Source organism: Aphis gossypii, chromosome 3 (genome assembly GCF_020184175.1).
Source record: "Aphis gossypii isolate Hap1 chromosome 3, ASM2018417v2, whole genome shotgun sequence".
Taxonomy (NCBI): domain Eukaryota; kingdom Metazoa; phylum Arthropoda; class Insecta; order Hemiptera; family Aphididae; genus Aphis; species Aphis gossypii.
Genome location: NC_065532.1, coordinates 50,953,215 through 50,977,026, shown reverse-complemented (window position 1 = coordinate 50,977,026; position 23,812 = coordinate 50,953,215). Strand labels below are relative to the sequence as shown.

General features: G+C 25.5%; 1 protein-coding gene across 1 annotated transcript in view; it reads left to right on the top strand.

Moving 5' to 3' along the window:
- Positions 1-23,812, top strand: part of LOC114132195 (disintegrin and metalloproteinase domain-containing protein 10) — a 73,958-nt gene that overhangs the window by 45,583 nt on the left and 4,563 nt on the right. The window contains exons 4-13 of the mRNA XM_027997587.2: positions 4,616-5,251; positions 16,329-16,460; positions 21,825-21,949; positions 22,034-22,162; positions 22,244-22,412; positions 22,537-22,706; positions 22,792-22,959; positions 23,036-23,163; positions 23,365-23,479; positions 23,601-23,735. Coding sequence (XP_027853388.2) covers positions 4,616-5,251; positions 16,329-16,460; positions 21,825-21,949; positions 22,034-22,162; positions 22,244-22,412; positions 22,537-22,706; positions 22,792-22,959; positions 23,036-23,163; positions 23,365-23,479; positions 23,601-23,735 — 1,907 coding nt within the window. The remainder of the gene's footprint in view (positions 1-4,615; positions 5,252-16,328; positions 16,461-21,824; positions 21,950-22,033; positions 22,163-22,243; positions 22,413-22,536; positions 22,707-22,791; positions 22,960-23,035; positions 23,164-23,364; positions 23,480-23,600; positions 23,736-23,812) is intronic.

The following is a 23,812-nucleotide window of genomic DNA, read 5'->3' as shown; positions in this document are numbered from 1 at the left end:
TGTATTAAAGTCAAAATTCGAATAATTAGCTTTTGAGTTTGTAACTTTGTATACTAAGAATAATAGGTCCACAATAATGAGTTTGAAAGATATAGGAGCTATAAATTATGACTAAATGTCTTAGTTATTTATATTAATCTATTAATATTTTTAAAATAATAAAAATGTAGTCTTATTATATTACATTTATTTTTATATTTATAAAACCATTTTCAAGGAGTATTATCTTTAATATGTGTTAAAATTAAACCTTTTAATATCTAACTAATTAAAAAAAAAAAAAAATTATCCATTAGATAGTTTATAATAAAAAAAAGTGTTTATCATTTAAAACACATAAGTTGGTATCACCACAAGATACTCATTAAGTAATATAATATGTATAACACATTGAAAATATGGTTTTTATTTTTATTTAAAAATTCTATAATCAAAATTATTTTCATATATAAAATTGGGTAAGCTGTATGCTTAATTTGCTGATGTATTGCTGATGTACAAGTCAGTAATAGATAATTATGTTAAATTTATATTTATTAATTAAGGGTGGTTCCAAGCATTACATTATGGGTAATTCTAATGTAGACCATAATTATTATAAATTATAAATATAGTTTTGGAGGTAATTCTACAAAAATATAATATTTTTACTTACATGCATACTTTATTTGTCATAAATTACGTAACTTGAGTATACATAATATTATACATTTTATTTTATTTATTTAATTAGTAAAAGTATAAATCCAAGTTTTCCTGTTAATAAGAATAGTATTCAGTATTTTTTACTTACATTAACCTTGTATGAACGCAATTTACTGTGTATAAATTAATTCTTACAAGTTACAATGTCCGTGAATTCTTTAAACATAAGAATACAATAGTATAAATAATCAGAAAGTTTTGGTTTATGCGAAGATTGACATTTTTAAAGGGTAGTCTACCCTGCTTACTTACTCTACAAAAATATCTCTGTTAATATTACACTAATAATTTATAACTTTGAATTTATTTCAATTAAATGTTGAAATCAGAATTTTAAGTATTTTTTCTTTAAAATATTGCGGCTGGAAGAAATTTTAAAGTTACGGTAATACAAGTTTAACAATAAATCGTCATAGGTCCATAAAAATGCTATTTTTTCGTTTGTCATTCGCAATGACATTAAATAAAAAAGGCATTTTTAATTATATACCTTGTGAAATAAATGTATGGAAATGTATTTTGTGGGTGGTTGATATTCTCAAAAAATACAGTATACAAAATAAATAATTCACGGAATAAGTAATTTTTTATTTAAATGTCTGTTCTTGCATAAAATAAAATTCACCATCGATTGGATAAAAAGTGAACCAAACAATAACCTGATTACGTCGGCGTGAACTTATGATGCACAAAAATAAATTGCGTTACTTGAAAATGTCTATTCGATTTTAAACTCAACGAAGACAATATTATTAAAAACAGATTAGTTATTTTCTTTATTTAACCTGTTCAATTATTCGAAATAATGGGTTTAAGATAAAACATTAAAAAAAATTAATTATTTCAGTTTTGGCATTTTAATTTTTGACGATTCTTATAGAATTTCTGTGATGTACCATATAGGAATTACTCAAATATACTTTCATATTACTACATTTCGTAGATGTGATAGTAGTTATATCTTATAATATGCATATAATTTGTCACTTAAGAGTTATAATAATAGTTATGATTTTTAGTATATTATATTACACGTTTAGTTTCGGAGTGTGTTATCTGACAATAATTTAATATTTAAATAACAACTACTTCATTGGATATAAATTATGTAATGTTTTATTTTTTAGTTGATTTTAAATATTTTATTCAATTATGTTAAACATAAACATAGACGAGTAAAAAAACCTCTTTGGAATAAATACGTGAAGTGGAACATTCAGTATCTGAATCTCAGAATTACAGCAGTATTAAATTTGGTCAATGACTTATTTGATAGAGAGGATGATAGGAGATTTTATAACAAATTATATTCTACATTGTTTGAAGTCTCTACATTTAATTAACCAACAAATAATAATTAATTTTTTTTTACAATACATTTTTTTTTAAACAAATTATTTGTATTGCACTGCACGGATCTAAATAAATGATTGATTATTGATTTGACAGTGGAGTGCAGGGAGTAGGCAAATTGTGTAAACCTTATAAAGCATTTTTAATTCAATAATTTTTAAGTAATGGAATCTGGTGTTTAAAAGTGTCTTGTTTAATCTATTGACTACTTACCAGCATTGCTTATTGTTTCCAATAAAATTGCCAATATCAGTCTTGTAGTATTATTTTGTGGCGATGTATAATTAACAAATTTTCAAGCATATATAAAATAAATATAAATATTTTAAATTTTTTATTTTACTTAATAGTTTTTGCTTTATTGTCATTTTACATATTTTGTAACTTAGTCAATCATCGATCTTTTAAAAAGTACTATAAATAAAAATTAACAATATTATACATTATTCACACATTTTATTACCTATTTCATTTATTTTGTTTATTCCGTTCTTTCATTTTTTTTTGATTATTTTAAAGTTTATAATTGGAAATTATTTTGTTTATTCACGGTTTTCAACAAATAAAAGTTTGAAGTATAATAATAAATATTTAGCTTTGTATAATAGTATATTGCAATTACAGTATAAAAATTATTAAAATATTTCCTTTTTTAAAAAGTTGGAACAATTTCTCATAGACTATAAATATCTAATTTTATTAAAAAAATATTTAAAAAAAAGTTGGGCAAGTGAGTACTGCTCCGCTTCAGAGTAAGTTACGAATAGATCACTGTAATTGATATGTTTAATTTAATTTAATATACATTGTATTAAATTTTTAAGCATTTTTGCTACATAATATATATAAAAAAAAAAAATTAATTTCACATGTCTATATATAACTCTAACAGAGGCAAAATATTTTAAAAACTTTCTCTGTGTAGAAAATAATAATATAAAAATGTAATAAAAATTTTAAGTATTTACTGTCATTTATTTTTAAATTACTTACATAAAGAAAATTAATTTTATTAAAAATTGGTTTTGGATAAAAATTTCCGTTAAAAATTATTTTTAATTTTTAGTTTGTTTTTCTCAGTTTTTTAAAAGATACTAAGAAATTTTAAATATGGCCTCTCTAAAGTACAATCTAGTTTCAATTTTCTATAATAAATTAAGAAATCACTCTCAAAGTTGAAAATTGAAACATTTTGTTTACAACTTATCATGTATATACCTATACAGTATACACACAATATAATACATACATCATTGTAAAATCAATACATTCATCGTTCCGCTCAGAATTTTAAATATATAATAATATGAGATCCATATTTTTACAATATACTCGTAATTCAATCTAAATCTAATCTAGTTGTTATGATTTCTTATAAATTATATTTTATAGCATGAATAACTACTTTATTTTTAATTATAACTTTTGTAATTTAAAAAAAACTTTTCTGAGCATATTATACCAGCAAAAAAAAAACATATTAATGTAATGTCTTAACTAACTTACTGTTCCTAATAATATTATAGGTCATTGATTCATATAATATAAGAGAAATTAGATCAATATTAATTCTTTAAATGTTTATAGTGATTGTTTATGCAATCAGGAAATCATAAATATTATATTGAATATTACCAACAAAAATATTTGAAATACATCATATTATTGATAAAATATTTTAAATAAAAAATATTCGATTGTTGAAAATGTATTTTTTTTTATATAATACTAAAGTAGGATTGGTGAATACTTAATATAATTTCTACTAGGTATATGAAAATTACCGGTAAAATTTAAAATAACATAATTTGATGTCAAACATTTATTCAAATAAATGTTTATAAATGTCTTTATGTTAAATTGTCACCACACCAAAAACTTAGAATATAGTTACTTTATAGTCTATATAGATAACTGTGGTTCAAACATAGATGCCGTTACGCACATAACACATTATTACATGTATGATGTATCTTGTTTTAAATCTTTTAAATTAGGTTAATTAATGTATAATCAATGACAGCTTATAATTATAGCGTTTATTGTAGCTTTATTGCTTGTTAGCGGTATACATAAAGGACGTTTTTCACACACGACATGCCATTAAGGAACTATGTTTGTTAACACTTATTCACGTGTTAGAAATAATTTAATCTGTACAACGCGCGCGTTACACACACTCCCTCATATAAACCAATACTTTATATCCGATTTTTTTTTTTATGTTAGACCGTAATTACAGATTGATGTAAACGTGGTAGATTTTAACAAAAAAAACAACATACTGTTTTCAATAAATTATGTCGTACCCGAACGTTGAAAATACTATTATTTACGACGAGGACGCACTTGCGTTTTCACTTATACTATGTATAAATAACAGTAAACTTCGATTTTTTTCAATTAGCGATTACGAATTTTCCCCTTCTACTCACAAAAATAAAAACTTGAAACAACGCAACCGGGTTGGGGTGGCTTGTGGGTCGTTTTAAATCGAAGACCTGTATCGTATAATATAGTATTTATAATAATTCGATGGTTGCATTTTTTTTCGCAGACGAAGAGACGGTCACCGTGCGTGGCATCGTGACGTCCGACGGACTGTTTGATGGCACCATCAGCACGGCTGCCGAAGAATTTTTCGTGGAACCTTCGTCGCGGTACAGTGACGGTTCGCCGTTGCCATACCACAGCGTCGCGTATCGGTTGTCGGACGTGGACGGTCCAAATTCTGCCGGCGGCGGTTGTAGGTCGGAATCGCTGCGCGGTCGACGATCGGCCGACAGCAGACACGCTAGAGACGCCGAGAGACTGGTGAACCAGACTTATGATACGGAGGGCGTGATATTGGTGCGATCGCCAAACGGTACCATCGTGAACCGGAGCAGACAGTCGGCCTCCAGCAAGACGTCCCTGCCGAAACCTAACTGGTACGACCCGAACGACCAGCGCAAGATGACTGGGGCCGGCGACGAGGCCAGCAGCAACCTAGTGGTGGACGACAGCGGCGGTTACGATCCGTTCGAGAGCCGGAAGAAGGGTCTGGGTGGGTTCGTTGACAACCGGAAGACCACGTGCATGCTGTACCTGCAGGCTGACCACCTGTTCTACGAGAAGTACGGCAGGGAAGAGACGTGTATCGAAGTCATGACCAGACACGTGCAGAGGGTGAATGCCATTTATAGAAACACTGGTGAGTTATGGTGATTTTATAATATAATTTATTTTGCATTCGGATATATAATATTATGCAGAATAACATTTCTGGAGTTGACGAAGTTACTTATAGCCGGAACAGGAAAATCATTTTGTAATTCCCGCTTTATTCGCCAAACGTTGCTTCGTTAGCCTAATAGTCACTTATCAGCGCCATATAACACCAAAAAAAAAAAGTTATTTCAATCTTTTCAATCAATAAATCTTCCATTGATAATAAACGTTCCTTATTAATACCTAGTACATACATACGTTTAAGTAATTAAAAGTATTTAAACATTTAAGTATTTGTACCTCCGAGCAGTCAGAAACTATAAATGCCATTGTCATTATTTCTACACCAGTTTAAAAAATTTTGCATTTGTGTCGCTTAATATGGTCCTGCATAATCATAGTAATATGTAAAATATTTGATGCGAGTATTATTATTTTTGGTCCATCTCCAGAGATAAAAAAATTCCATGATTTCGTAGTACCTATTATACATATTATTTGATTATCTTTCATACAATATTTATATTAATATAATTTAATTATTAGTATACGTACATACATTATTGCACACATTTATGTCTAAACGGGCTTAAATATAAGACCTCTTTATAGTTATAACTTGATACACCTACCGATATGGTGATATATCGATACAACCTATTGGTATTTTTGATTATGCGCTTTATTAAAATCTTGTATAAATAATATAAAATTCTAAACAAATATCATCAACCAAATACTTTTTATTGAAAGCGACGAATTTTTGTGTAAATGAAATATAAATTATACCTTTATATAGTTATGAATATCATTTGAGCATTCCGAATGCTGCGAGTTTCCAATAAAGGAATCTATCATCAAACTTAATAATGAACGTACCTACGAAGTTTCTTGAAATTCCGCATAAGGCTTACATATATATCAGAATATCAGAATAAATACATAATATTGTTAACAAAATTAAATTTTCATAAACGAATGATGTTGCCTCGTCGTTTACAGTTTATTTTATCCAAACAATATTGTGATCTATATATTTATAGTTAGTCAGAAAATTTAAACTCAAGTATTTAATTCGTTAGTTCATCTTCATCGTTGTTTTTGTCGTTTGTGTATACTTGTATGTTTGTGTAATTTATTTGATTATTCGTTGCAAATAAATCCTCTAAAACTACTTGCATTTTCCTCTTTTCTTTGATATTTATGTTTAAATATGCCCTAGATTGTGACGCACACGTAAATGTACAATAAACAAAAAAGTAGACTGGTTTAATCCGTTATTTTTCCCTTCGTGTAAACAAATACGTATACTTTTAAGGTCTTTTGAAGTTTTCCTATAGTGTATACGCTTAAATTTGTTTTTATAACGACCATATAATAATGTTATGAAGCGATTACTGATATCGATTTATAAGTTTTTTGCGTGCATTACTTCTTCTATATCAACTTGTGAATTAAAATATCAATTTAATGTATGTAATATTTATGTAACATTTTAACATATAATTTCCTTCTGCAGTGCTCAAAGGTAAATGAATAACGTTAATTATATATTTTATAGTACATATTTTAAATTTAAATTATTATTCCATGTTGAATCATGTATATAAAAGTTTTTTAAGTATTTAATTAATTTACGATTTAAATTTTCAAATTAATGAAAATATATTTAATTTAAATGTGCTATATAGTAATACATATGATGATACTTAATTAATAATAATTAAAATTTCCATTTCTATCTATCTTTAAATAACCTTGTTTATTTTTTAATGAGAAAATATGAAAAATTTATCTTTGTTTGCGCTTTGATTAAATATGCTGTCAACAAACCATTGACTTTTAAATTCTTAATACATATTTGATCTGTCTAATTACACAAGTACTTAATTCTAAGTATCTATCTAGATTAAAATATGGTTTTATGTGAAAGCTAGGGTTGTTAAATTCAGAAATATAAATGTTAAGAAAATATAACTGTGCTTGCATAATGCATATGTAATATCATTTTGTTTTATTTTAAATTTTAACTATTACTTTTGTTATTGGGTATTGATATAAGCTAATTATATCAAAGTTTTTTTTTTTATTCATTGGCTATAGTTCTACACCAAAAATTTTATGTTAATATTCAAGTCTTAGATCTCCCTAGTCATCACTGCAAATCATTTTTCTATAATATAGGAGTCATTAAACTGAGATATTTAGTGGAGCATAAAGATATTCAGTCTTCATACAGTATCATATATTATATATTATATTTATTTATTTTTCCTTACAAGTTACAATTATCTTGATATATTGTAAAATACCTAGGATATGTAGGTATACAATATGCATTATATTTAATATAGTAGGTAAGTAGCTATTATTAATATATTTTAAATAAAATAAAAATACATAACAATAAGTAATAACACATAAAATGTGTTCTTTGTGTACGAAGAATTAAAATGCATATTTTATATAATATTTTATGGAATTAAAAACGATAATAAAATATATACTTATGTTTTATAAAGTCATTTTTATTTTAATATTTTAATTTATATATAAATAAAAACTTCTACTTTAACTCATAATCATCAGATTATTTTTATTTATCCATATGAATAGATATATTATAATAATATTAAAATTAACATAACTTAGTATATATTATACATGATATTTATTTACTATTTACAATGGTAAGATTCTACATAATTTCATATTTTATGTTGGTACCTTTTATATTTAAATTAGTTGTGATTCGTAAATTTAATTATCATGAGATTCTTTTATAGGGCTGGTGTATCTTCTTAAAGAATAAACAAAAATAACTAACTTTATTAAATTGTAATTAATAATATTCTTATAGATAGTAACTTAAGACACGCCATCGAAATTCGAAAGAGAATATATCTGAGAATAGTTTCTTATACTTAAATCAAAAAGTTTATTATGTAGTTCTGGACTTAATTCTCAAAGGAAATAATAGGTATTAAATCTGTTTGATATGTAAATATATGCTGTATATATATAATATATATATACCATCACTTACGTTACATATCAACATCTTAACCCCTAACCTCGCTACATTTTCTCGATTTTGGAAGCTTAACCCAAACAGATTATGTCAAACTTATCTAAGAATTTAGAGCATAAACAAGATATGGAGAGACTTTATACTTCGCCTCGTTGATTTTTATTTATAATGAAGCTATCTCTGCAGTAAAACCAATATATCATGAACGCTTTTCCTGGAATGACCATAGCTCGATTGCATAGTAGGTCATCCGTCTTAAAAATGTTTTTATTTTTAAAATATTTCCTTATTTTATTACGAACTTGAAAACTTTTTTGGTACATTAATTCTTTTAAATTATAATATATTCCTTTTAATTATAATCTATATAATATAAACATTTTTAAATTTTTAAATCTTTTTTTATAAAAATATATTTTAATTCTTATAGAAGAAAAATCATATAAATGAAAGAAAGTGATTAGCAATTCAAAATTTGTTTACTTACTGATCTGATGTTTCTAATAACATTTTATTATAGCTTAAAAAATAATTAAAAGAAAACGTTATTTTTTGATTCATCAAAATTTATCTTATTGCGTTTTAAAAATATATTTTTAAGTTGAGTTATTCAATTCGTCTTACCCTAGGTTAGGTTAGGTCACACGTGTGTGATTTTTTTTTAAATCTTAATAAACCCGATGAAATAAATTCAATTTCTACTTTCTAGTCGTATTTGGCAATATACATATAATATCGTCCTGAAGAACTAGAGCGTAATCAACCCAGTAGGAGAAAGACTAATCATTGTCATGAATGAGAAAGATGAAGATGATGAGGAGGAGGAAAAATTTAGGGATAGGAATTGCGAGCGGGGATCGTCACTATGGGTCTCAAAATAGCAATCCAAACTTTCTATAATATCGCGTTTGTATATAGAGCAGCTCTTCCTCGGAGTCACGTTTTGGGTTCTCGATCGTCCTGATCCTGTGCAATATACGTCGTGGGGTGGTTTCCTGCGGTAAGAAAGTTTCCGCTACTGGCAATGCAGGTGTGTACGAGTATTCGTAAATATATACGTGTTTAGTATGGCGTGCGTGTATGAAGCCGATGCTTAAACAATACGATAGTAGCAAAGAGTAGGTGAAGTGTTTTGGGGTGAAATTCACCTTTATAAATATATATATAGTGCGTGCGTGCGTGTGAGTATGGTTGTGTAGGTGCTCTTTGATTAATGTCGTTTTCACGCCAAGCTACCGTCGACGCCGTTCGCGTGACCTAAACCTTGCTGCATTTTCCGGCGACTTCCATTCGATAACGACGGAGACGCGCGTCGAGATTGTGTTATTTCATTAATACCACCCGACACCACTTCCACCATCACTTGCGATGAAACAAACTTTTTAAACACACACCACCGATCGTTCTCGTGCGCCAATATATACGTTTACTAAAATTAATAGTAATATAGCTGTATATGCGCACACGCCATACATTATTATGTTTCTTACAACGAAGACCTACGAGCATAAATTATTCTAAATTATACTTGCCACCTTTCAAAAAATTATTCTAGTAAAATAAAATAATATTGAATCAATCAAATATAAAAATTATAAATTTTAAACGTAATTAAATGTATTTATGTTACTACAATCATTTTTAAATTGTAACTGCTTTTTATTTATTGATAATATATACACCCTAACTGGCTCAGTACAGTGTATATAATAAATACAATATAATACATGAACTATTGATATAGAATGAACAAAATAATAAATTAACAAACTTTTTCAATTTAAAATGTAATTATGTGTCAATTTAAATTAAACTAAACGTTTCAACCTGGTATAATTACAGCTAAAATATATATTACTTAATTAATTCTAAGTATCATATACTTTAAGTAAATATTAAATACTATTTTTATCGCAAAGCATGCTGAAGAAAAATACATTTTTACAAAGTGAATTCGCATAATTTTTAAGCAAAAAATGTTTGAATACCTACATAATTAATCAATACCAAAAAAAAAATCAAACGTTTTTACCATACATCCATTATCTGTGGTAATTCAATCCTAACAAACTTTAGTGAAAATTTAGTTATAATTATCAATGCTAAAATATTATATTATAGTTTAATAGATTAATTATTTCTTATAAAATATTTAACTGATTCAAAATGTACTGTAGTTAAAAGAAAAATGTGTGCATACGCTACTTATCTTTGAAAATATCATTGCTCACTAATTAATAAGCATTGCATTTACTATAAAAATGTATATATAGGTACGTTAGATTTGGCCAGGTGTTAAGGATTTTGGAACACTGCGTATCGCAAAACTTTAAGACTTCTTATTTATTTTCCCTAATCGTATGTACGTATGCATCAATACACGTATGTACCCGGCAGCTACGGAGCATCACGTTTTTATCATCATCTTCATCATCATTATCATCACCATCATCATCATTATCATTATAACTATCCAAACATCGTGAGATATTACCGTAACTGGTAAATACACACATATGTGTCGTGTGTGTGCGTGTGTTTGTATACGTGTAATATCCACTCGCTTTGATCGAGTGAGCACCGAGTGTAGATGCGGATGAATGTAGGTGGTGCGGTACTCGGTTTCGAGAATTATTTATTTCTAAAATGAAAACGATGGAAAACACTCGACGTGCATGTTTTTTTATAAGAAGACTCTCTGCGAGAACACCGATGTATTGTTGCTGTTATTAATTGAATAAAAAAAGCAACGGATAAAAGGTTTTTCAACGTTTATATATATACATTTATATAGCTGTGTAATATGCGAAGGTATATTATATATGTATAAGGTATGTGTATATAAAATAGGACATCTTTATAAAGATTAAGTTTCGAGTGTATCTGCAGCTATTCTCATTGAATTGTATGATTAAACATTTTAAATTTTCATCTGCTTTCGCCAAATTACTTGAAATCAACGACCGCTTTTATAACTCAAAAATCCCTAACGATAATGCATTATGTGTTTTTAATAAAACTTAATTAAAAAAAAAAAAAAATAATTATGTAATTTTTTAATTTTTTAATTGTCAAAAAATAGTCCCTATTATTTTGGCTATAAATATGTTTATACAACGATATATTATAATTATTAATTTATTCCGTACCATAACATTTTTTTAAATTTTCGTAACGTAAATATATAATAATTGATATGGGTGGCTTATAAATATGGTATGTATGGTAACTTTTTAAACTTACTATTATTACTTAACATAATTAAAAAATAATCATTTTATTAGATCAATTTTTTTTTATAATAAGTTGTTTGATTGACATTTACTTTTTGTTCAAGAATTATTCATAAAAACTATACAATAATTACAACATTATATTATTGCATCTTATACTTACGAGTATAGTACATATTTTTAACGTTACTTGATAAAAAATAGCCAAATATATTAATATACTATGATATAATATATTTTAATCTATAGTTAGTTTTAAATTAATTTTTAGGTAACATTTTATATGTTCGTGTTTTATACACGAACATTCATTTTAATTTTTATCTTATTAATATAATAATAGTTATTTTGTAGGTACATAATCTTATAATCGTTTTATTTTACAAAAAAATATTTATCTAAATACTTAAGTTACCTTAGATTCGCACTATTTCGCAGTTATTTTTTGAACGTGTTATATTTATTGATTAATTTCGGTTAGAATATATTCTTTAATATATTAACCAATACCTATTTTCTACAATAATATTTTTAAGTCTAGATGGCTAGTATGAACATTATAAAATCGATTACCTTGTTAAAATATCAATTGTATAAATATTCATCAATCAGTACTTACTTATCATTTATATTTTTCTATTTGTATAACACAATTTGAAAGAAACTATTATTTTTACATTACTATAAGATTGTTGATGATTTCGGTGTGAACGGAAGAAACATTATGACAATGGTTACTGTAGTAATATAACTTTCTTCAATTATATATAATATATATATTTCATTCACATAAATACATTTACAAAGTAATATTTTACAAACTTTATAAAACCATTAAATTCACACACTGATAAAAAATGTATTTTGACTTTCGAGCTTATTTTAATAATAATTATATGTTTTCCAATCTTAATTTAACACAAGAGAAAGAACTATTTTTACTTTAGGTATCTGTTTCTGTAGTTTGATTATTATTAATGTAATAATGTATAGTACCTGTTATATTTTTAAACCATGTTTTTAGACACATAAAAATACCATACCTACAATAGTTTACGATAATAATGAATATTTTAATAACCAAATTCGCCAATCGTCAATGATAAACGTGAAGAAGTACGTGGTCATCCAGTATCCACTAAATCAAATCTTTATTTTATCAAATTTAAGATTAGTACATACAAATAATGATGAACACTGATTTGCGAATTTTTTTATTAAGATTTTAAAATATTACTGAGTTCTTTTCCTTACAAAGTGTAATATTTATCATGTAATTATTAAAATCTTTCACACTCTATTATATGCGATTGAAAACTAATGAGATATTCAGATATATCAATATCATATATATATTTTTTGTACCACTGTGAAAAATAATTTTGTTCAAAAATTATCTAAAGAATTCCAATTAATTAATATCTTAATATTTTATAATTTTCGCGATTTTTATGAATTTTTTTGAAAACGTTGAATATTAATCTCTTTTAAAAATATGTATTGTGTATATTATATTATATATATATTATCTTTATTTACTCAATAATATATCTATGGTTATTTGTTTTTAGATTTCAAACTTTTAATTTCCTTAAAATCTTTACTTATTTGAACAAATTTACTATCCTAAACCATAACCTAAGTTTAAAATAGATGCATATTTACTGTACCCCAAAAGGCGACGGCACTCATAAAAAAATACACACATTATTTTAGAACTAATATATTCATAGCTCCGCTCAATATATAAAATAAGAACTCATGTAGTGTATAATATAGCAATGAATTTTGGTGTTATAATTGTATACATTATAGTTGATTCTAAAGCCTGTAAGAGAAAACCATGACTACTATTATACATCTATTCACACTTGCTGATTCTATTCGATGGATAGAGCTCCCTTTATCCAGACAATTAAACACAGCAACCATTGTTAAAAAAAAAACAAAAACAACAAAAAAGACACTTGAATAAGACACTTGAATAAGACATACATGAATGGTGTTAGACACTATAAAATTTACAATTTATAGGGTTTGTTTAAAAAAATTACGTTTAATATAGGTTGGAAATATTAAATTAATTTTGTATTTATGTTATATTTGTAAGATGTTAGAAATCAGTTATAAAAAAATTATAAGAGTGTAAATACTTTTTTTATTTCGATGTTTTTTGAATAACTAATAACAAAGTCTTGAAAATAATTTTATTATTTCTGTCTTAGTCTTTTACTGGTATATTTTATGCAGTTTTCTAAAACGGAAACCAAAGTAAAGTAATCATTTCGTGCCTGTATTTTTAAGACCATATGAATATTTTATTTTTACCCCGCCTTTGTTTTTATAAACAGTAAAAATCCGGATTCGAGTTATAAATATTAAGCAGGAGCTTCCACTAGATTGGAATTGTAATTTTTACGAAAATCCCAGTGGGCCGTACACCAAATTAAGATAATGAACGTCATATATTACACCGTATAATCTGTAGACGTGCTAAAACTATTTCTGGCCCTTAAGATAAACTCCATTTTATAAAGGCTTTCCATTAAGATTTCCTTTAATCCCCTTCTAATTAGCGAATGTTTTTTACGCTTAATCTCATTTTAAATGAAACTATGACACGGTTTAAAAATATATAAATTTTTTAATAACTTAATGTTGGTAATGTTAGATTGTTATGATATATTTTCAAATTTAAAAGATCATAAATTGTGTGTATGATAGTAATATGTGCATTGCGTAATAAATTACCAAACAAAAGTCATTATAACTAAAAAATTATTATTTTTTTTTTACTTATAAAGAAATTCAAACATCTAATTTCTGACCTTATTCAAATTTCATCAATTTTTGTTTAAACAGCTGAGGTACTCTCAAGTTTATCACGGATCCCCTTTATATTCTTTATTATTTTTTTTTCTTGTTAATTAAACAGTTTTTTAGAGGTTCTTTATTTAGACTACTGTCTAACTGTCTACCGCAAGTACTTTTAGAACGAGAATTTATAGATTTTTTTCTTTTTGCTATGCAGAGAATTTCGTTTGACTTTTTATTATATTTGCTCTATTGAATAAAGTTCCATTCAAAATATCCATTAAACCATTGAGTGTTTTCTGGGGCAAATTCTGAATAAATTTAACCTTTGTCTCAAATTTTTTTTAGAAATAGGTATACCAAACTATTGAAGGATAATTAAAATATATTATTTTAATCAAAGACTTTAATATTACAAATTGTATTCCTAGAATTTTTACCTAACTACTGTCTCTAATGCGCCATAAACATTAAACATTATTATAAGACGCAGTTATAAATTATAAATATGATTAAAATAATGACATGTATATAATTTTATATTTATTCAATTTTATTATTGTAGAATACTGAGAATTTGAATTCAGTGGCTCGGTATTTTAGTGTATAATATATTATGTATTTATTTCTCATGATAAAAAAGGGTACTTCGAATTACAAATATGTTTATGTTTAAACTAAAGCAACAATGGTTCATGGTTTATTTTCTTAAGTTTTTAATATGAATTACGACTTATCAAAAAGTTAAATAAGAAATAAAATATTACATAATATTCTAACATAGTAACATGGTAGTAAGTACTGCCTTTGATGTTATGTTTAAAACTATAATATATACATATACTTGTATAATTTATAATAACTTTATTATTAAGTATAATACAGTTTTTTTTTTTTTTTTTAAGAGGATATGTTTTAGCATTAATGTTTTCCATCTCCCTAACTGACAATACATAAAAAAAACTCTTGTAATTCTATCACTAGTATATTTTAGTATGTTTGTTTTTTTTGTAAAATTACGTAATATAGTAAAATCAGTTTTTTAAAATTTTAATTTTATAACTATATGATTTCAGTTTAAGCTGTTTTAAGTAAAACCACTAAACAATAATATAAAATTCAAGCTTTCTACAATACTCTGATTGTATAAGTTATTCAAATTGTAAACTAAAGCTTATCGTGTTAAAAATACGAAGCAAGGTTTCATTTACAATTATTTTATTTTTTAATATTTAAATTATTGTTACGATGGCAATAGTTGGTATATCATCCTTTTATTATATTTCTTAATAAAATATCTTCGTAGACTTTATCAGTTGACCAGCTAATATAAATGCTACGCTTTATTCGCAAATAATAATAATTTTATTTCTTTAATTTGCATATATAATTTTTTGATTTTTTGCTTCATTAATAAGAATAAATTTCTTAAAAAAATAAAAATGCGTGGTTTTTAAATAAGTAACACAAACAGCTGCATAATTTAGCATAACATTATTTTTTCTCGTATTATTGAATTATTAGAATGTATACATCTAAATTATCAGGTTACAATCTGGTATTTCGTAAAATATTGTGTCGTCACATGTATAATAATGTACATAAAATATGTAATAATAATATTATGTTATGAATATATGAAGTATAGAATATTAAATATGAAAATAATTTCCAAATGACAAAATTAATATAATGCACTATATAGTATATATGTATAATGTATACTATATATATTATTAACCATCATTATAACTTTTTATAATTTTGGATATGCGGAGAGCTTTAATAATATTAAAATTAAAATTTCTTTTTTCTTATTAATCGTATATTAAATTTTCACAACAATATAATTTAAATCGATCAATAACTTAGTTTATGGTCACGAAAATATCTCATTATATGAAAAATAGAAAATTCTACAGCTATAGAATGAGGAAAATTTATAAGAACATGTTATTAATTTTATTTGTTTCTTTTTTCAGACTTTAATCAAGACGGTAAACCAGACAATATAAGCTTCATGATTAAGAGGGTGAAAGTGCACTCTAACCCAGACCCTACATACAAGTTTCTGGGGAATTACGGAGTAGAGAAGTTTTTAGAAATATTTTCGGGTAAGTCGAAATCAACTAAATATAGACACACGCAAAGTTCGTACTCTGTGAATTTTATATTATTCGGTAAAGAAAACATTCTCCCTGGATATAAAATGATTTTACTACTCAATTGGTATTTTTACGCTCTAAAAGGTCAACACAAAAGACCCTTTAACACCACCGGTGCCATTTTTTATGCATTTATTTTTACGTCTAAACTGATGGGCTTTTGTTTTTTGCTTTATCTTTTTTTCTCATTTAAAATTCCATTTATAACAGCTGCTTCAAAGAGTACCACAAACGCTACTTAATGACTTTAGTAGGGTAAAAAAGTTCCATCTCCATCACTAATATTATCAGGGTACAATAATAACGAAATAAAGAGAAATAAACCTTTGTGGTATGTTGTTGTTAATTCTCAACTAGAACAGACATATTAATATATAGATATTAACGACTATTGAGTAAGCGTGGGTATAGTTTAGTTATACAGATTTCCAACTTAAAAATGCAAACGTTAAAAAAGTAAAATCGTTTAGGAAACGATTACACTTTATATCTAAATGGTAATAATTTGAGACACCAAGGTAAACATGTTTTGCAAAAATATGCCATATATAACTCAAATAAGATTATTAAATAAATTAGATATTGTTTATACTTTATAGTTAACCATTTATAGATTGATATATTTATATGCATATCAATTGTTAAAATTACTTTTCAACATTAAGAAAAAATTGTTTCATTAATTTATATTAAAGACTGCACAGTTATAGTTTTATGAAAGTTTAGTTAAGTGTAAAAGGCAATTTCAAGTTGGTAAAACTGCACCTAATAAAATGAAATATTATACATTTTTATGAACACTTATACTAATAATATATCTAATAATTATAAGAACCTTGGAAGTAAAAAATATGATTGTATTGTTTGGCATACGCTGTTTATATTTTACATAATATATTATTATATATTAGCTGTATTAATTAATCTCGTCTCCATACGGGTGAATCTGTTTTTTTATTTAATATGATTAAAACCTAATAGATAGCGCCATGAGTGTATTACTTTTTATAGCTTTGTTTTCTGGGAGGAAAAGTTTAGTTGATCGTATAATATACTGTTTTTTTGAAAATCTATAGCATACAGAAATACGATGTAAATAGAATCAGTAGTTTCATAGCAAAAGCAGTTATTTCAATATTATGTACACGGTGATTCACCAATCATACTCACTTATAGTTTTCTTTAGCAATACATTTTTTTACATTTTGATTATTGGGATTTTAAAATATATTTTTAAATCCTTGTGATTTTTAGTACTTCTTTGTATCCTGTGTCAATACAAACTTCTGTTTTTCAAATAAAAACTATCCTCTTTACTGTAAATAATTTGACGAATAATTTTTTTGAAATGGTTGAAAATAGTATAAAATACTACTGTTGAAGTACTAAAATCAAAATTCTAACTAGTAATTTTTCTGTTTATAAATGTTTATACTAAAGATAAAAGTTCTTAAAAAATATTTTTTAAAGATATAAATTAGATTCTATTGGATCTATTATACTTGAAAAATTTTTATAAATTATAAATATTGATAAAGTAATATTAACTAGGTACCTTCTAATATTTTTAAGTCACCAAAGCCCATATAATATGTTCTATACCCTACCTTAGTATACAAAGTTTAATAACTCAAAAACTTCTCGTTGAAGTTTTATATAAATAGATTATACTGTTGTATATATTATTTACTAGAGAGAAACTAAATGCATACCGCATACGCCATACCTATATTTAGTTTCTCTGAAAATATATGAATAAAATAAAAGCTAACATGGTCGGTAATTAAAAATGCTTATTCTTAATAATTGAATAAATCAAGTTCTAAGAATAATTCAATTTTATTATATTATGTACTTTATATAATACTATCAAATTTTAATTATTCTTATGAGTTAGATATAATACGAGGAAATTGACGATTAAATATGTGTATTATCATTTAATATTATACTATAACTATTGTACCTATTAATAAAAGTACCTACCTATTTAAAATATTTTAAAATTAATATTCAAAAAAATTAATTTTATATAAGAAATAATAACTATTTAACATGAAATATATTATAATTATAATTTACAATAATATATTATACTTAAAATCGTAGGAAATCAGATTTATCATGTAATTGGAATATTACGTTCCTCTATATGTTGTAGCTATAGACTATAGAGGGTTGTATAATCTTATGCTTTATATTTGTTTTTTCTTATATGAATAATTTTTAAATGTATATATTTTTTTTAATTTTAATATTTTAATTAATGTAATTACTTAAAGTTGAATATTTAATAATAAATACGAGTACATGATTTGTTACATTTTAAAATTCGTAATGTAAATTTTAAATATTGTTAATAATGTTATTATTAGAAAATTGTTGTCTTCATAATTATAAACAATACTTTATTATATAATAAAGTAATAACCATTATAGCCAAATCTAAATGTTCAATAAAAATACAAATACATAATATAGATACATTCTTAATCATGTTTTAGGAAATAATAAATGCAATATGCACTCTCATATTAATATGCATGATTCGAATTGTACAATATATTATATTCAGTATTCTTAAAGGATCATAATTTTAAAATCAACCAGTAATAGTCAATTTAAGCATAGAAAGCGTTTTTATGTTAAATATTATATTGGTACCTTTACAAAGACTATACGTTTTACAATCCAACTTCATCCTTTAAAACTTTGGTTATAAGATTGTATAATATGTTATATTTCAGCTTTATATATAAAAGAAATTTGGAATATACGCTTTTGAAATTACTTTTAAAACTATTTTTCAGATGAAGTTATTTTATCATAATTTATAATAAAAATATCCTACCACTATCTTGTTGTCTAGTGTCTAGTATTGAAATTATTGAAATGAGATGAGTACCAACACCTATAATAATAATAGATCTAAATTCCATATCCAAGTTTCCCTTTATTTTCTCAAACTGTATTAAAATATTATATTAGTTACAAATAAAACAACTTTGACAATCTAATAAAACTTAAATATTTACTAGGCATAATAAAATTTATACTTGAGTAAATTATACTTGTCTTAATACTTTGGAGATTAAATAGTTCTAACCAATTTAAAAATAAACATAACAATTAAATATTTAATGATATACTTTAAATGAATAGTGAATGAAATTATTATATTATTTAAATCACTTAAATTATTTGATTTTTGGCTTGGTAATTCATTCGTATTATTCACTTATAAATTATTAGTAATTTACGTCCACTAATAAAATAATTCATGCAACTTCTATATGTTATAAATTATAATATTAATAGTACTATAAGTTAGGAGTTTTATTTTTTTACACCAAATATGTCTTTCTTTTATAATTGTGATATTTAACTAATCAAATGTGTGTAAGTTTAGCATACTTTAAGTGAGTTTATGCTCTACAAATAATTTACTCATGACCATTTATTTTCGTTTTTGTCTTTAGCTGTAGTTTTTTGTTTTAAACATTTACAAAGTTCAAATTATATACTGATTTTCATTTGTTTTACACTAAATATTTATGTTTAACAAATCGTAAAAATTATCCATTCTACCTATATGAATCGTATAACGCGCAGCAACTTAATAATACGAGTATTAATGTATTTTACTTTAAAATATTTCTTTATAAATGCAATACGATTATAAAAAATTGTAATACAATAACAGGAAAAAAAGAATTCTCACGTTTCATCACACTATTAAATAGTAACTATGCGTCTATTGCGTGCTTGGTTACTGATATTCTATAATAATTAATAATTAATAATAAAACGATTTTAATCAGAATATAATTATTTAATGGTTAATACAATTTTATCATTAAAAAATATTTTAAAATTTTTGGCTATTCACTTACAAAGAAATTCTTATAAAATACATTTAAATGTGTTTTAACAGATATAAAATTCCTATATTTTACAATTACTTTATAATATTTCTGTGGTCTTAATTTTAATTAATAATATAATTTTTTAAGTATACATTTTTCTTACTGTCGTCTCTTATAAGTAGGGTACATTTTTATTTACTATCTTTTCAATGGTGCTTTCCATAACCCCACAAACATGACCCAACACCGACAATACCATACAATATTTTTGAGCCAGTACGACAATACTACACTAAAAAATCGTACGATATTGCCCATACAATTCATCAACAGTATTCGTTGTCTGTATTGAATTAATTTATTACATATTTAAATAAATTTGCATTGACTATGTTTTTTGAAATTATAGGAAATTATAGGTAATAAATATTAGTATATGTATTGAATATTTTTTAAATCAATAAACTTATTACTAATTTTAAATAACACTCGTATTTTAATAAATTCAGAAATGTGGAATACATTATATCGGTTTTATAATGACATGTATGATTCTGTGGATAGAGAAATGATATTGAACTTACAATGGGATTTATCTTTGTAATTCTATTTCTCCTGCGAAAAAGCATTTATACCTACTTCAAAAGTTTCTAGTAGTGCTATAGCTAAACTTATATCGATTGGAAATTGAGTATAGTTGGTAATTTGATTTATATAAATAGGTACATCATTTTACGATTTTCTCAATAATTTCTAAAAATATAATGAAAACACAGATATATAAGTTTCGAATAAATAAAGACATTAAAGCAAGTCCGTAATTTTCTCCAAACTCTACTTAGAATTATTATCCGAATACGACGAATGCTAATTTAATATCATAATATAAATGCAATTCATCAGTCACGTATCTTATACCCTAGCTTAACTACTATGTATATCAACAATATTTCTTAAAAATCAGTTGATAAACTAATTAATTGTTACCCTCTTCTAAATTTATTCTTTTATAATATTTGAATAAGAAGACAATTTTTTTACCAGTTTTATCTATTATTTCACTATACATATAGTTATCAATGTTACCAGCAGATGGAAATACTTGGGATTGGGTTTACCGATCATAAAAAATTACCTGATATTTTAAATCCACTTAAACAAATGTAAACTAGTATTTATAAAATATGCATAGTAGATACACGCATTTATTTATTTTTGAAACGGTATCAAGATTATAGATAATATGTTATTAATATTTTTTTCTATAGATGTATATTTATATTTATTTATTATGTATTTATACAACAATATATACTATATATCCTAAACCGCTCAAACCCGTTTAGTAAACTTTATTTTTTACATTTATTACAAATATATATAAACATTATAAACACATACATAATATACATTAATAATTATTGCCAATTTTCACTTTTGTTTTCAGAGGAAGATTACGATGCCTTTTGTTTGGCTTACATGTTTACGTATAGAGATTTTGAAATGGGTACTCTAGGGTTAGCGTGGACTGGGGATTTGAAGAACGCCGGCGGTGTATGTGAAAAAAACGGAGTAAGTATCTACAATTTCTTCGGTGGTTTAACGTTTAAAACAGCAACCTATATTTGATAGTAATTAAAATTAAACTTGTTTTAGCATTACCGGGGTAGTTTAAAAAGTTTGAACACCGGTATAGTTACGCTATTGAATTACGGAAAACATGTACCTTCCGCTGTGTCTCATGTTACACTAGCACACGAAATTGGCCATAACTTTGGTTCGCCGGTTAGTATATAAATTTAATAAACGATATTTATTCGTCATTAGTTTTTATGTTTCCATTAATTTAACTGAATTTGCTTATAGCACGACCCCGAATCATGTACACCCGGCGGTGACGACGGTAACTACATTATGTTCGCTCGAGCAACTTCAGGCGACAAGAAAAATAATAATAGATTTTCACCTTGTAGCTTGTCTGCTATAAATCCTGTACTAAACGTCAAAGCCAGAAGCACTAGAGGATGTTTCACCGGTACATAATATAATCATAATTCAAATAAGATTTTATTGTTTGTTTATTAACATTATTTTGTTTTTTACATATCTGAGTCTGAACAGTATATCATTTAATTAACAATTTGTTTCTATTCTCACAGAACCACAAGCATCGATTTGTGGTAACGGCGTTGTTGAACCTGGTGAAGAGTGCGATTGTGGATGGGAAGAGGACTGCAAAGATGCGTGTTGTTTCCCGCAAAGAAGATATTCACGACCCGAAGAACCGCCGTGTAGATTGACAGCAAATAGTGTTTGCAGTCCTTCACAGGTACCCATCAATGTTTAACTCATTTGTATAGTGGCGTTTTCAGTTCATATATAATATAATAAATAAATATTTATTTCAATTTTAGGGACCGTGTTGCACAAATGATTGCAGTTTGAAAATAGGAGATCTTTGTCGAAATGACAACGGTTGCCGAGATGCTAGTTACTGCAATGGAATGACTCCCACTTGCCCTGCTTCTATTAACAAGCCAAATAAGACTGTGTGTAATGAAGAGTTTGTGTGCTACATGGGAGTGAGTATTACAATATTTTTACATTATTTTACATTTTACTATGCTCTATTTTTAATTATTTATTTATAATTTTTAGGAATGTACTGGATCTATATGTCTTGCATATGGACTCGAATCCTGTCAATGTTTACCCACCCCTCAGGACTCTCCTACTAAAGCATGCGAATTGTGTTGTAAACTACCTGGTGAAAATCAACCTTGTTTGTGAGTAATACTTCTTTTTTTTTTGGAGGGAAATTAAAATTATAATTTATAATATGCAATTAATACAACGAGTAATAATACATAATGAAATAAAAGATATAAAGATAATTATGTCGATTTGAATAAAAGAGATAAAACGATATTAAAAAAAAATTCTAATAACCACTTTTTAATAATTATTTTTAACGTCCATTTAAATAGGTCATCATATTCTTGGAATAACGTGCCATACGACATACCAGATATGTATTCTAAGCCAGGTACTCCGTGTAACGACTACAATGGATATTGTGATGTATTTCAAAGATGTAGAGAGGTATGTATACTAAACTTTTTATTAATTTTCAAAAAAAAATTGTATGATATGTAATTTGGTATAATAAAATTAAAAAATCACAAAAAAATTAAAAATTAAATTAAATATTTGTTTTATTCAGGTTGATCCATCTGGACCTTTGGCAACGCTTCGAAAGTTGTTGTTATCCGAAGAAAGTATTGCTTCATTTAAAAAATGGGCTATAGATCATTGGTACTATTCGGGTCTAATTGTGGCCTCTTTTTTGCTGATGCTGGTACGTTTAACATTTTTTTTACACTTATAGAATAATATGAACAGTAGAATACGTATATATATATATATATATATATA